Source organism: Macaca mulatta, chromosome 10 (assembly GCF_049350105.2).
Source record: "Macaca mulatta isolate MMU2019108-1 chromosome 10, T2T-MMU8v2.0, whole genome shotgun sequence".
NCBI lineage: Eukaryota > Metazoa > Chordata > Mammalia > Primates > Cercopithecidae > Macaca > Macaca mulatta.
In genome coordinates, this window is record NC_133415.1 from 80,732,575 (window position 1) to 80,747,916 (window position 15,342).

Genomic DNA, 15,342 nt, shown 5'->3' on the forward strand with positions numbered 1-15,342 from the left:
AGAGAATAGGAGGGCAAGAGTGGAAACAGGGAAACAGTGAGGAAGTGTTGCAGTTGTCCAGGGAAGAAATGATGGCAGCATGGGCTAAGGTTGTGGCCATGAAGATGGAAGAAAATGATTAAATAGGAAGGCTTTTGGGGAGGTTGATTATATCTGGAGGGGGAGGAAGCAGAAGTCCAGGAGGCCTTTTAGATGGCTGGGTTCCTGGGTGGATTGTGATGCCATTTAGAACTGGAAGGGGAGGAGACATAGGGAACATAATCACAGAGGAGAGGAGGGAGCAGCAAGCTGCGGGTAAACCCTGGGACTATTTGGAGACCAGGTGGAAGAGGAGGATGACTGACTGGGGAGACTGAGGGGAAACAGTTCTTGCAGTGGAGGGTGGAGGGAGTCAAGTGCTTCTCAGAGACCAATGAAGGAAGGAAGACCTGAAGACCATCTGTTGAATTTGCTGTATGCTACATGAAAGTCACTTGGTGACTTTGGCAAGAACTCTCTGGATGAAATGACTGAGGAGGCTGATTAGAGTGGGCTGAGGAGTGAGCAGAAAGTAGGGGAAAGGAAAAGTAGGGGAGAGGAAAAGTTCAGCCAAGAGGGCAGAGAGGAAGGGGATGGGTACAGAGGCAGATGTGTGGTATTGAGAAAATTTGCAACCCTCCTGTGCTCCTTCCCTATTGAAAGTTACTTAGGAATTGATGACTGCTCTATTGTCTGTCTAGTGCAAGTATCATAACTGTCATTCCTTAAGACTCATTTCTGTTAAAATTCTGTTTTATAATACCTGAGTTTTGCTCTATCACTCTATCATGGACAGCAAACTTATGGAACTTATTCCTCAAAAAGTGGGACATGCTGAAAATACAAACTTAGCTTGAGTTTAGTTATGTCCCTAAATGTTAACTGATCCCTATGGGTCAGTAGGGAGACAACTGGCATCCCTTTCCAACCAGCCAAGGACATTTGGTCGACTGTACTGACTGACTGCTTTGCTAAGGCTGCAGGTGTCGCCCAGAAAAGCCTGAGGACTTATTAAGGTCATGGAAGGTTGCCTTGGCCAGGAACTCTTTTCTAATCGCATGTTTTTGACTTCGCTCTCTAGTCCTAATCGGCAGCCATTTGTTCTCTTTGGTAATCACTCCACACGAGAAAACCTGAATGCTGGCAACTTTAACTTCCCTTCTGAAGGACACCTGGTACGAAGCACTGGTCCTGGCGGGAGCTTTGCCAAGCACATGGTAAGTGGCTGGACTGCCTGGTGCTTGGTTAGTTTTATTGTGGGGGTGGGGTGGGTGGGGGGAGCTAGACAAAAGGAACCTTTTCCAGTTAGTGTGTTGATTTAACCCTGAACTTGAAGTTGTTTTAGAGTGAAAAGAAGTGATTAGAAACTGTGTGTACTTTTTTCTGTAGGTACTAGGTATGATTTGAAAACATCACATTTAATTTTGAAATATTTGAAGGAAAAACGTTAAGAATATAGTTTCACAAACCAGTCTTTAAGTTGTCAGAGTAATATTATCAATAGAATTTTTAAAATTAAAAATAATTTGAGGATAGTTATTCCAAGCCTAAGTTTGTTACGCCTTGACTATTACATTTAAGGACAGAAACCAACCTTGATGATCATTGTTTATTGAGAGTGCCAGAGAGAAGATTTTTGCATTTGGTGGCAGATTGTCTGCTGCGTTCTTTTAAAGAAAATATTAGACCTGAATATAAGACTCTAATGACTGTGAAAGTCTGTGCTATCTCAGTGGAATTTTAAGTATTTTCAAAATGTCTCTGGCAACCAGGAAAGCTGTGGTTAGTAGGTACTGGTTTTTTTGTTTTTTTATTTTTTGAGACAGGGTCTCTGTCACCCAGGCTAGAGTGCAGTGGCACAGCCTTGGCTCACTGCAGCCTTGACCTCCCAGGCTCAGGTGATCCTCCCACCTCAGTCTCCTGAATAGTTGGGACCACAGGCACATGCCACTGTAACCTTCCTGTCTTCCCTAGGGGAGGGGGAAATAGCTAAGAAACACCTTTGATGGTCACAGCCTGGAGACACAGGCCCACTAAAAGACTGAGATTTAACCGTAAAATCATGGAATGTTTCGCTTCCCCATTACCTTAGCACAAGTCTACAATATAACAGCGGGTTACTGCTGACAGAGCTGCAAGGTACAGTCCATCTAAGGTGGAGTTCACAGGGAACCCAAAGAAGAAAAATGGGGAAGAAAAATAGAAGAATACTAGAGGGATTTGAAGTCCCTGGCACCTACAGCTTCAAAAAACATTAAACAGAACCCAACTCCCAGCTAGATTAACATAAAATCCCACATTAAAAGTCTGTTTCTTCAGTTCCTGTTACCTGATACATCATTTTTGGCTTTCTTTTTTTTTTTTTTGAGACGGAGTCTCGCTCTGTCGCCCAGGCTGGAGTGCAGTGGCGCGATCTCGGCTCACTGCAAGCTCCGCCTCCCGGGTTCACGCCATTCTCCTGCCTCAGCCTCCCGAGTAGCTGGGACTACAGGCGCCCACAACCGCGCCCGGCTAATTTTTTGTATTTTTAGTAGAGACGGGGTTTCACCGTGGTCTCGATCTCCTGACCTTGTGATCCGCCCGCCTCGGCCTCCCAAAGTGCTGGGATTACAGGCGTGAGCCACCGCGCCCGGCCCATTTTTGGCTTTCAACAAAAAATTACAAAGCATGCTAAAAAGCAAGAAAAAACACTATTTGAAGAGACAGTGCAACCATCAGAACCAGACCCAGATATGACTCATATTTTGTAATGTACAGATTATTAAAAATAACTGTGATTAATGTTAAAGGCTCTAATGGAAAACATAGGCAACATGTAAGAAGAGATGAATAATGTAAGCAGGAAGGTGGAAACTTGAAGATAGAATCAAAAGGAAATGCTAGGATTCAAAAGCACTGTAATGGAAACAAAGCATGCCTTTAATGGGCTTATTAGTAGAGCAGACATATCCAGAGAAGGAATCAGTAAGTGTGACATCAGTCAGTAGAAAATTCCTGAACAGGAGTGTGAAGAGAAGAAAACAATGAGGAAAAAGAAAATCATCTAAGAACCAGCTGGGCACAGTGGCTCATGCCTGTAATCCCAGCACTTTGGGAGGCCGAGGCAGGTAGATCACCTGAGGTCAGGAGTTTGAGACCAGCCTGGCCAACATAGTGAAACCCCATCTCTACTAAAAATACAAAAAATTAGCTGGGCATGGTGGTGGGCGCCTGTTATCTTAGCTACTAGGGAGCCTGAGGTGGGAGAATCACTTGAACCTAGGAGGCGGAGGTTGCAGTGAGCCGAGATCATGCCATTGCACTCCAGCCTAGACAACAAGAGCAAAACTCCGTCTCAGAAAAAAAAAAAAAAGAAATCATCCAAGAACCCTGGGACAATTTCAAAAGGTATACATGCCATTGCACTCCAGCCTAGACAGCAAGAGCAAAACTCCGTCTCAGAAAAAAAAAAAAAAAAGAAATCATCCAAGAACCCTGGGACAATTTCAAAAGGTATAATGTGCATGTACGGGGAATACCTGAAGAAGAAAAAGAAGGAAATGGAAGAAGTACTTGAAGTATTAATGGCCAAGAAATTTCCAGAATTCATGACAAAGGCACAAAACCACAGACCCAGGAAGCTTAGAAAACAACAAGCAGGGTAAATACCAGAATATATATGCCTAGACCTATCCTGTTCAAACTTCAGAAGATCAAAGACAAAGAGAAAATCTCTTAAGAAGCCAAAGCAGGAAATAAAACACCTTACCTATAGAGAGGAACAAGGATAAAAGTTCCGGTGGACTTCTTATCAGAAACCATACAAACAAGAAAAGAGTGAAATGATATTTTAAAGTGTTGAATGAAAAAACACACCAACCAAACCACATTTTATATCCAACAAAATTATCCTTCAAAAGAAAAGGGAAGAAACAAAAGAGAAATGCTTTCTCTTTTGTTTTGTGAGAGTCTGTGGGACTGTCACAAAAAATCCAAACAAAAAAATTGAATTTATCACTAGCAGATCTGCCCTGTAAGAAATGTTAAGTTGTTCTTTATGTATGTGTGTGTGTGTGTGTGTATATTACATATTTTAATTTTATATAATTTATATGTGTAATATAGAATATATATGTAATATGTAATATATATATCAGAAACCTGGATCCACATAAAGAAAGGAAGAGCATCAAAGAAGGAATAAATGAAGATAAAATGAAATATTTTATATTTCTTATTTTCTTATTCCTTATTATTTTTCTTATTCCTTATTCTTGTAATAGTAACAGTGTATAAGTGATTACAGCATATAGATAAGTGAGTGGCAGCAATGTAATAAGGCACAGGAGGGAGGACATAGGAGTACTCTGATACAAGTTTTATGCACTACACACAAAGTGATAGAGTGTAATTTGAAGCTGGACTTAGATTAGTTATTAATTTATGTCACAAACTCCAGGGAAACCACTAAACATGTCCAGGTTTCAATTGAAAAATCACTAGAGCTCTCAAACCCAGTGAGAAAAGACAGTCATCAGTGCCAGCACTAGCAGAACACAGATGTGAGAATTAACTGACAAGGATTTTAGAGCAACCATCATAAAAATACTTCACGAGGTCAGGAGATCAAGACTATCCTGGCTAACATGGTGAAACCCGGTCTCTACTAAAAATACCAAAAAAAAAAACACAAAAAAACAGCTGGGCGTGGTGGCACATGCCTGGAGTTCCAGCTACTCTGGAGGCTGAGGCAGGAGAATTGCTTGAACTTGGAAGGCGGAGGTTGCAGTAAGCCAAGATCACGCCACTACACTCCGGCCTGGGCGACAGAGCAAGACTCTGTGTCAAAAAAAAAAAAAAAAAAAAAAAAAACAAACAAAAAACCACTTCAGTGAGCAACTACAAATACCCCTGAGTAAATGTTAGAAAGTTTCAGCAAAGAAATAGAAGATGTGTAGAAAAACCAAATCAAGGCCAGGCACGGTGACTCATGCCTGTAATCCCACAACTTTGAGAAGCCGAGGCGGGTGGATCATGAGGTCAGGAAATCGAGACCATCCTGGTTAACATGGTGAAACCCCGTCTCTGCTAAATATACAAAAAATTAGCTGGGCATGGTGGCAGGCTCCTCTAGTCCCCAGCTACTCGGGAGGCTGAGGCAGGAGAATGGCGTGAACCCCGGGAAGTGGAGCTTGCAGTGAGCCGAGAGCGCGCCATTGCACTCCAGCCTGGGCGACAGAGTGAGACTCCGTCTCAAAAAAAAAAAAAAAAAAGAAAGAAAAGAAAAACCAAATTGAGATTTTAGAGTAAAAATAGACCGGGCTCAGTGGCTCACACCTTTAATCTCAGCACTTTGGGAGGCCAAAGCAGGTGGATTACATGAGGTCAGGAGTTCAAGACCAGCCTGGCCAACATGGCGAAACCCCGTCTCTACTAAAAATACAAAAATCAGCCAGGCATGGTGGCAGGCGCTTGTAAAATCCCAGCTACTTGGGAGGTTGAGGCGGGAGAATCACTTGAACCTGGGTGGCAGAGGCTGCAGTGAGCCGAGATTGCACCATTGCACTCTAGCCTGGGAGATAAGAGCGAAACTCCATCTCAAAAATAAATAAATAAATAAATAAATAAATAAATAACAGCTTAGTCAAAGTTAAAAACTCAGTGAATGGGCTCAATGGCAAAACGGAAATGAGAGAATAAAGAATCAATGAACTTGAAGATAGAACAATAGAAATCATCCATCTGAACAACAGAAAATAGACTGAAAAGAAAAACTGAACAGAACCTCAGAGAGCTGTGGGACTCTCACAAAAAGCCAAATATTCATATTATTGGAGTACCAGAAGGAGAGGAGAACGAGGATGGGACTTAAAAAATGAAGAAATAAAGGTTGAAATTCCCCCAAATTTGGCAGAAGAAAACCCCCACAAAACTATGGATCTAGAAAATCAAGAAGCTGAGTGAACCTTAAACAGGATTAAACCCCAAAATACCCACACCAATAAATACCAAAGTCAAATTGTTGAAAACTACAGACAAAAAATCTTTTTTTAAAAAAATGGGGTCTCACTCTGTCACCCAGGCTGGAGTGCAGTGGCTCAATCTTGACTCACTGCAACCTCCGCCTCCTGGGTTCAAGCAATTCTCATGCCTCAGCCTCTTAGCCTCTTAAGTAGCTGGGACTACAGGTGTGCGCCACCATGCCTGGCTCATTTTTGTATCTTTTGTAGAGACGGGGTTTTGCCATGTTGGCCAGGTTGGTCTTGAACTCCTGACCTCAAGTGATGCGCCTGCCTTGGCCTCTCAAAGTGCTGAGATTACAGGCATGTGCCACCACGCTTAGCCCAAACAAAAAGTCTTGAAAACAACCAGAAAGAAATGACACCTTACCCATAGGGGGAAGACAATATTTTTTTTTTTTTTTTTTTTTGAGACGGAGTTTTGCTCTTGTCACCCAGACTGGAGTGCAGTGGCGTGATCTCGGCTCACTGCAACGTCTGCCTCCCAGGTTCAAGCTATTCCCCTGCCTCAGCCTCCCAAATAGTTGGGATTACAGGCACCCACCACCACGTGGCTGATTTTTGTATTTTTAGTAGAGACGGGGTTTCACTATGTTGGCCAGGCTGGTCTCGAACTCCTGACCTCAGGTGATCCACCCGCCTTGGCCTCCCAAAGTGCTAGGATTACAGGTGTGAGCCACCATGCCCGGCCGACAATTTTTTGTGTGAAAGTTGTATTTCTTTCTCATCAGAAACCATGAAGGCTAGAAGGAAGTGACACCTATATTTCAAATGCTGAAAGAGAAGAATTGTCAGCCTAGAAATCTGTATCTAATAAAAATATCCTTCTAGAATTAAGGGAAAATCAAGACATTCACAGATGAAGGAAAACTACAAGAATTGGTTGCTGGAAGACCTACCTAAAAGAATAACTTAAAGAAATTTGGTCTAAACAGAGAGGAAATGATAAAAGAAGGAATCTTGGAACATCAGGAAGGGAAGAGAACATAATGATCAAGGCAATGTACCACTGAATTGCATACTTTAAAATGGTTTTATCTCAAAAGTTGCAAAAAAATAAAAATAAAAAACCACCCAGTGCATATCCACATTATAGATTGTATTATACAAGCAGTTTCTGCTCTCAGGTCTGTATCACTCCAAAGCCAAAGAGTTTTCACTCATTATTTCAGTAATCCTTGTTGAATGTCTGGTAAATGTCAGTCACTGTGCTAGATGAAGGGATAGTCATGATCTTTGCCTTCGAGGATCCCATGGACTTGAAAACTCCAGGGAAAGCCAGCTGGGAAATGTTTGGACCCAAACACATTGCTTCCTTTTTCCTTCTGAGTCGTGAATTCCTGATCATCCTGGGCTGACTGAGAGCCAGCTAGGAAATGTTTGGAGCAATAATTTAGATGTCCAACACCAAATGCTGGTGAGGATTTGGAACGACAGGAACTCTTATTTATTGCCGGTGGGAATGCAAAAAGGTACAGCCACTTTGGAAGACAGTTTGGCATTTCCTTACAAAACTGAATACAGTCTTGCCATAAGATCCAGCAATTTCGCTCCTTGGTATTTACCCAAAGAATTAAAAACTTATGTCCACACAAAAACCTGCATATGGATATTTACAATTACCAAAACTTAGAAGCAACCAAGATGTCTTTCAGTAAGTGAATGGATGCTATTCAGCGATAAAAAGAAAAGAGCTGTCTGGCCGGGCGCGGTGGTTCAAGCCTGTAATCCCAGCACTTTGGGAGGCCGAGACGGGCGGATCACGAGGTCGGGAGATCGAGACCATCCTGGCTAACATGGTGAAACCCCGTCTCTACTAAAAAAATACAAAAAACTAGCCGGGCGAGGTGGCGGGCGCCTGTAGTCCCAGCTACTCGGGAGGCTGAGGCAGGAGAATGGCGTGAACCCGGGAGGCGGAGCTTGCAGTGAGCTGAGATCCGGCCACTGCACTCCACCTGGGCGACAGAGCGAGACTCCGTCTCAAAAAAAAAAAAAGAAAAAAGAAAAGAGCTGTCAAGCCACAGAAAGACATGGAAGCACCAGGATTCTGATGTCTGTACTGAGTGGACAAAGAAACTATTCATTTAGAGAGGGAACACTGAGGAGAGTCAGATTGGATGTGTTTGAAGTTCACTTTAGACAGTGAATTTGAAATGACTGTGAGACACCCGAATAGAGCTGAGGCGGCAGTGGTTAGATACATAAGTCTAGGGTCGCGAGGTTAGTCTTGTCTGAAAGTAAACATTTGAGCATTCCCTTGGTATGAAGGGGGTAATTAAAACCAAGGCTGTAGATAGGATTATCTGGATATATATTGTTATTTATTTATTTCAAAATCTTCCTTTAAATACGAGGATAGATACCTTTACACCAGACATCCAATGACGCTATCTTGAGGTGGTTCTTGTTTTTTTATAGTCTTCCAGGAAAGCTCACAATTGATTCAGCCTGACTTAAAATGTTTTTAAGAGTCATGCTCTATGACACCAAGGTTTAGACTCTTAACCAGTTACTTATTTTAACTGCTTAAGAAAATCCAAAGTTCTTTTCTGAGAAAAATGTTGACTCTGTATAGATCCCATTCTACTGGCCAACACCTGTGCTGGTGTGTTGATCTTCTGACTGAAATAGACTTCAGATTCATGTACTCAAGTGTACACAACTGAAAGAGAACGGTGCCCTTTCAAATCTGGGGTTTAAACCATATGACTTTAACTCAATGCATAGCACAAACACTTGGCACCTTTTAAAAAAAAAAAAAAAAACCTTTAATAAGGGAAAATTTGGAGATCCAAGGAACATGTTTTATTTGAGGAAATACATTATCAGCCAGCAATTAGAAATACCTCCTTAAGTTTTCATTCATTGTCATGGCAATATTGATCATATTCACTATTAGTGAATTTTTTTATAGGTTAGTTAGAATAAGTCCTTATTTCCAATCTGTAACTTGGATTCACAATATTACAGAAAAATGCCATGAATTCTAGTGTTGTTGTCTTAAACAATTGAGTAAAATAGAAGGAATGAATATTTGTGTTGTATTTAGCTATTTTTGTATATTGTACTTATTAATGTTCCTTTAGCTCAGTGGTAGTATTTTTGCATTTTATACCTATTATTCTAGGAACCCTCATGAGATGTTGGATTTTCAGAAGAGGAAAGGACATCTATTTTATCTCTGTATCAATGGACATCTTAACAGGGAAGAAGAATAAAAATGTGAAAACCTAGAAGAACTTATTTTCTCTTCCTCAGGGGCTATGTACAGAGATGAAATACAAATGGAGGTGGGGATGTGGATAACACCCTCCTCTCCTGAATTTGGAGCTGCCCCACACCTCTGCCTGTCATGTCAGCCAGGGTCTTCATGGTGAAAACTCTGGACTGAGTATTGACAGTCAAAACCCAAACACCTTGCTTCCTTTATCCTTCTGAGTCATGTATCCCTTAGCATCCCTGGGCTGACTGAGTATCCAACAGCACCCTCACGGTATAGCCAAAGTTTAAACCACACATACACACACACACACACGCACACGCACCAAAAGACACCTTTGGAAAAACAGTTAAAGATCATCTTTTCCCCTATGTCTTTAAAAAATAATAAATCAGTTTTGTAGAAGAAAATTTATTTCTGGCCAGGCGCAGTGGCTCACGCCTGTAATCTCAGCACTTTGGGAGGCCAAGGCAGGCAGATCACATGAGGTCAGGAGTTCGAGACCAGCCCGGCCAACATGGCAAAACCCTGTCTCTACTAAAAATACAAAAAAAAAAAAAAAAAAAATTAGCTGGGTGTGATGGCATGTTCCTGTAGTCCCAGCTGCTGGGGAGGCTGAGGCAGGAGAATCACTTGAACCCGGGAGGTGGAGGTTGCAGTGATCTCAGATTATGCCACTGCACTCCATCCTAGGCGACAGAGTAAGACTGTGTCTCAAAAACAAAAGAAAATTTATTTCCATTAACTGTATGCTTTTTGTTTATCTACTAGTACATGCGTAAGTTATTGCCCCTTTTTTATTTTTATTTTTTTCTGACATCCAGGTAGCCCAGTGCGTCTCACCAAAGGGACCTCTTGCTTGTTCAAGAACATACTTTTTTGGAGCTACTCATGTTCCTTACTTAGGTAAGTCCCTGTAAGTTGTCATCTCATCAGCTTATCTAATGAATAGTCTCTCCCATGAATTAAAAGTTGTCACAAAATTCACTGCTTTGCTTGGAAGCTCATGATACCCAATTTGTGGGCCTCCAGCTCCCTCTCTGATTACTTCTGGATAGTTGATGTGTCTAACACATTTCTCACAGAATGTGTTTCAAGAGGAAGATGATTGGTGCAGCCTACATTAAGTCTAACCATGAGTATAACCTTTTGCTAGGTGTCACAGGGGAGGCCAAGATGAGTAAGACCTAGTTTAAGCTAGCAGGAGGTAGAGACCAGACATGGTGGCTCACACCTGTAATCCCAGCACTTTGGGAGGCACAGGCAGGCAGATCACTTGAGGTCAGAAGTTTGAGTCCAGCCTGGTCAACACGGCGAAACCCCATCTCTACTAAAAATACAAAAATTAGCCAGGCGTGCTGGCACACACCTGTAGTCCCAGCTAATCAGGAGGCTGAGGCACCATAATCGCTTGAACCTGGGAGGTGGAGGTTGCAGTGAGCCAAGATTGAGCCACTGCACTCCAGCCTGGGCAGCACAGTGAGACTCTGTCTTAACAACAACAACAAAAAAGCAGGAGGTGGGCCGGGTGCGGTGGCTCACGCCTGTAATCCCAGCACTTTGGGAGGCCGAGGTGGGTGGATCACAAGGTCAGGAGATCGAGACCATCCTAGCTAACACAGTGAAACCCCCTCTCTACTAAAAAATACAAAAAAATTAGCCAGGCGTGGTGGTGGGCACCTGTAGTCCCAGCTACTTGGGAGGCTGAGGCAGGAGAATGGTGTGAACCCGGGAGGTGGAGCTTGCAGTGAGCTGAGATTATGGCACTGCACTCCAGCCTGGGCAACAGAGTGAGACTCCGTCTCAAAAAAAAAAAAAGGCAGGAGGTAGGGTCCGCAGTGGGAATTTAGATGACTCAGCCAGGTGCCCACTCAACTGTTCTTGTGAGGAAAATGAGAAAAGGCCGTAATAAAAGAGTGCTTAGGAGCTAAGAGCATGCTGTAGGGCCATCCAGAAAGGCTGGGCTGGCTGGGGCTGCCCTGCTTGCTAGGGTAACCAGAAGTTGCAGGTATCCAAAGTCACATGGAAAAGAACCTCTGGAATGAATGCAGGTCTCAGCATTGCTACACAGAGGAGAATACATGAGGAACCATATTTTATTCTGGATGATGTTAAATAAGCCAGGAAACTCTGGAAAGAAGCATAACTTGGGTCAGGTTATTAAGGAGATAAAGCAAGAGGTAGAACTGAACCTGTTTACTGATGCCTCGAAGTTTAAAAAATTAAAAATAAAAACAAAAACCTTCCAGAACCTAAGATTCCGCATATCTCTGGTATTTAGTGATGTTGCTGAGTGGGTTGTAAAAGTGGGAAATGCAGGTGAAGATCCAGAAGGCTATTGGGAGTGGCCAGGTTCCACTGTTGTTGGTATTTGTACTGTGTTTAACTTAAAAGAAAAAAATAGTCTGGGCGTGGTGGCTCGCACCTGTAATCCTAGCACTTTGGGAGGCCGAGGTGGGTGGATCACCTGAGGTCAGGAGTTCAAGACCAGCCTGGCCAACATGGCGAAACCCCATCTCTATTGAAAATACAAAAATTAGTGGGGCATGGTGGTGTGCACCTATAATCCCAGCTACTCAGGAGGCTGAGGCAGGAGAATTGCCTGAACCCGGGAGACGGAGGTTGCAGTGAGCTGAGATTACACCACTACACTCCAGTCTGGGTGACAGAGCTAAACTGTGTCTCAAAAAAAAAAAAAGAAAAGAAAAAGAAATGTTGTTCTTGACAATGTCTTCCAGGTAAATTAAGCATTTCTAGCTTCCTTGTTAAGTGTTTGCATATCCTGTGCTCTTGTCACATTCTTAGTGGGCCTCTTTCACAGGTGGTGACAGCAAGCTGCCCAAGAAAACTGAACAAATGTAAGTCTTCATATTTTATTTTTTCTTTCTCAAAGTCGAGTTACTCAGTTGTGACTATCCTGTGTACTTCATTTTGAGATCAACAGTGATTAAGACATCTGCTTTTGCTGGGTGTGGTGGCATGCACTGTAATCCCAACATTTTGGGAAGCTGAGGTGGGAGGATCACCTGAGACCGGGAATTCGAGACAAGCCTGGGCAACGTAAGCAGACTCTGTCTCTGCAGAAAATAAAAAATTAGCCAGGCATGGTGGTGCACACCTGTGGTCCCAGCTACTCGGGAGGCTAAGTTGGGAGGATCACTTAAGCCTGGGAGGTCGAGATTTCAGTGAGCTATGATTGATTGCACCACTGCACTCTTGGCAACAGAGGGATACTGTGTAAAAAAAAAAAAAGACATCTGGTTTATGGCGTGAACATTACTGTGTTGTTTCCCAAGTTTCTGTCAGCTTCATATTCAGGCCAGAAAACCCTGCCAGCTTTGCCATCTGCTCTTCTCTCTAGACCTCAGAGACTTCCTACCTGCACACCCATGCATTTATATTATGTAACTCCCCTTGATATGTTTTCTACATAATGCATTTTTAAGTTAAGGGCTTTTCTAAGAATAAACCATCCTGAAATCCATTGGGAGAATCTTGTGAAACCCCAGCTGGTCTGAAGAGTGTTTTTCTCTGGATTTGACACTTAAGCCTGTGGAACATAGTGAGAGGGTGTGAACACTGGCTGTGCAACCTGAGAAAGGGCCTACCTAGTGTTGACTTCTCTTCTTTCACATACAGCAGGAAACCAGACAGAAAATAAACTCATTAGTGCTGAAACTATTAAATTCAAAAAAGAAATATGGATATAATGGAATTTTATTATTACCTAATTAAATACTGCAGCTTAACTTGGTAGGGTCTAGATCAGCAGCACTTCCCTATGGCCAAGCAGTGAGAGGCTACAAAAGATCATCTAAGGATCTCTTTAAAATATAGGTTCTCCAGGACCAATCCCAAGATTACAATCAGAATTACTAGGGCAGGGCCCACAAAGTTGTACTGGGAGAAATATAATAGAAGAAATATAATCATACTACAGAAAATATGAAATTAGAGAAAAATTAAGATCAGCTACAATTCCTCCTGTCTGGCACTACCCATTAGTATCTTATTTTATATATTTCTGGGACCGAGCGCAGTGGCTCATCTGAAATCCCAGGACTGTAGGGGGCCGAGGTGGGCAGATGGCTTGAGCCCAGGAATTCGAGACTAGCCTGGGAAATCTTATGGAACTCTGTCTCTACAAAAATTAGCTGGACATAGTGGCACACGCCTGTGTTCCCAGCTACTTGGGAGACTGAGGTGGGAGGATCATCTGAGCCTGGGGAGGTCAAGGTTGCAGTGAGGTGAGATCACACCACTACACTGCAGCCTGGGTGACAGAGTGAGTCCCTGTCTCAAAAATGTGTGTGTGTGGCCAGGCGCGGTGGCTCACACCTGTAATCCCAGCACTTTGGGAGCCCTAGGCGGGTGGATCACATGAGGTCAGGAGTTCGAGACCAGCCTGGCCAACATGGCAAAACCCCATCTCTACTAAAAATACAAAAATTATCCAGGTGTAGTGGCATATGCCTGTAATCCCAGCTACTCAGGAGGCTGAGGCAGGAGAATTGCTTGAACCCGGGATACAGAGGTTGCAGTGAGCCAAGATAGTGCCACTGCACTCTAGCCTGGGCGAGAGAGCAAGACTCTGTCTCAAAAAAAAGAAAATGTGTACGTGTACGTGTATATATGTGTATGTATATGTATGTATCTTTCTGGGCTTTTAAAAAAATTATTAAGTTGTAGTCATACGTGTATATAGTTCTTTTGTGGGTTTCCTTTCCTTAGCAACAAGTTAACCATTTCCTCAAGTGTTGGTGGGTGTTGTAGTCTTAACTTGTGCCTGCTTGTACTGCTGTACCAGCGCTGCTTAGCCACTGTTCTGGATACTTATGCTAGACCCTTAAACATTTTGCCTAAACCAAATCCATTGATGCCCCATGTCAGGGACTGGTATTGAGTGATAACCGGGTGCACATTGGAAGATTTGCCAAATCACAGATCCAATGGAACACGTGGATTCAAGTGAAAGTGACAACAGAGGCCGGGTGCAGTGGCTTATGCCTGTAATCCCAGCACTTTGGGAGGCCAAGGCAGGTGGATCACGAGGTCAGGATTTTGAAACCAGCCTGGCCAAGGTGGTCAAACCCCACCTCTACTAAAAATACAAAAATTAGCCAGACACCGTGGCAGGAGCCTGTAATCCCAGCTACTCGGGAGGCTGAGGCAGGAAAATCGCTTGAACCCGGGAGGCGGAGGTTGCAGTGAGCTGAGATCGCATCACTGTACTGTAGCCTGGGTGACAGAGCAAGACTGTGTCTCAAAAAAGAAACAAAAAAGTGACAACAGGCCGGGCGCGGTGGCTCAAGCCTGTAATCCCAGCACTTTGGGAGGCCGAGACGGGTGGATCACGAGGTCAGGAGATCGAGACCATCCTGGGGGAACACGGTGAAACCCCGTCTCTATTTAAAAAAATACAAAAAACTAGCTGGGCGAGGTGGCAGGCGCCTGTAGTCCCAGCTACTCGGGAGGCTGAGGCAGGAGAATGGCGTGAACCCAGGAGGCGGAGCTTGCAGTGAGCTGAGATCCGGCCACTGCACCCCAGCCTGGGTAGAGCGAGACTCCCTCTCAAAAAAAAAAAAAAAGTGACAACAGAGCCATGCAGGCTTTTTAATTTTATGGGTCAGCAGTCATGTGGCTTGTGTATTGAGCTCCTGTGTAAGGATCAGTATAGGAGAAGACCAAGCAAGGGAAAGGCCTGACCAATGTTGGTACTGAGTGATGTTTGAATCAGCTGAGGAGAGGGATATCTTTACATGTCTTTGGGTTTGGCATTTTTAAAACTGCACCCTAGGGTCAAAGTGTAGAGGATTCTGGTCTCACCTGGAAGGCACTAAGCTCATTCACATCTCTCTGCTAGGCCCCTTCCAGGGTATACCCTCTGCCCTGCCCTGGCCTGGCCAGAAGTCTTCAGGATATATTGGTACTTGAAGCTGTCATTTTGTTTTATGAGCTCTCCCTGTTCTTTTTTCTTCAACTCAACCGTAACCTCTTACCTACATTGTGGAGGTGTGGTGCAGGAGCCAAGAAGGAAATCGAAGGAGATGGCAATGTGATGTGGCACAGTGGAAAAGCACCAGGCTGAGAGCAGATCTAAGTTTG

At 43.5% G+C, this 15,342-nt stretch overlaps 1 protein-coding gene across 5 annotated transcripts in view; it reads left to right on the forward strand.

Moving 5' to 3' along the window:
* DNAAF9 (dynein axonemal assembly factor 9) overlaps window positions 1-15,342 on the forward strand; it is a 164,671-nt gene that overhangs the window by 63,118 nt on the left and 86,211 nt on the right. For all 5 annotated transcript variants that reach the window (XM_077948981.1, XM_077948979.1, XM_077948978.1 and 2 more), the window contains 3 exon segments: window positions 1,100-1,235; window positions 10,062-10,143; window positions 12,059-12,095. In XM_077948981.1, the coding sequence (XP_077805107.1) occupies window positions 1,100-1,235; window positions 10,062-10,143; window positions 12,059-12,095 (255 nt within the window).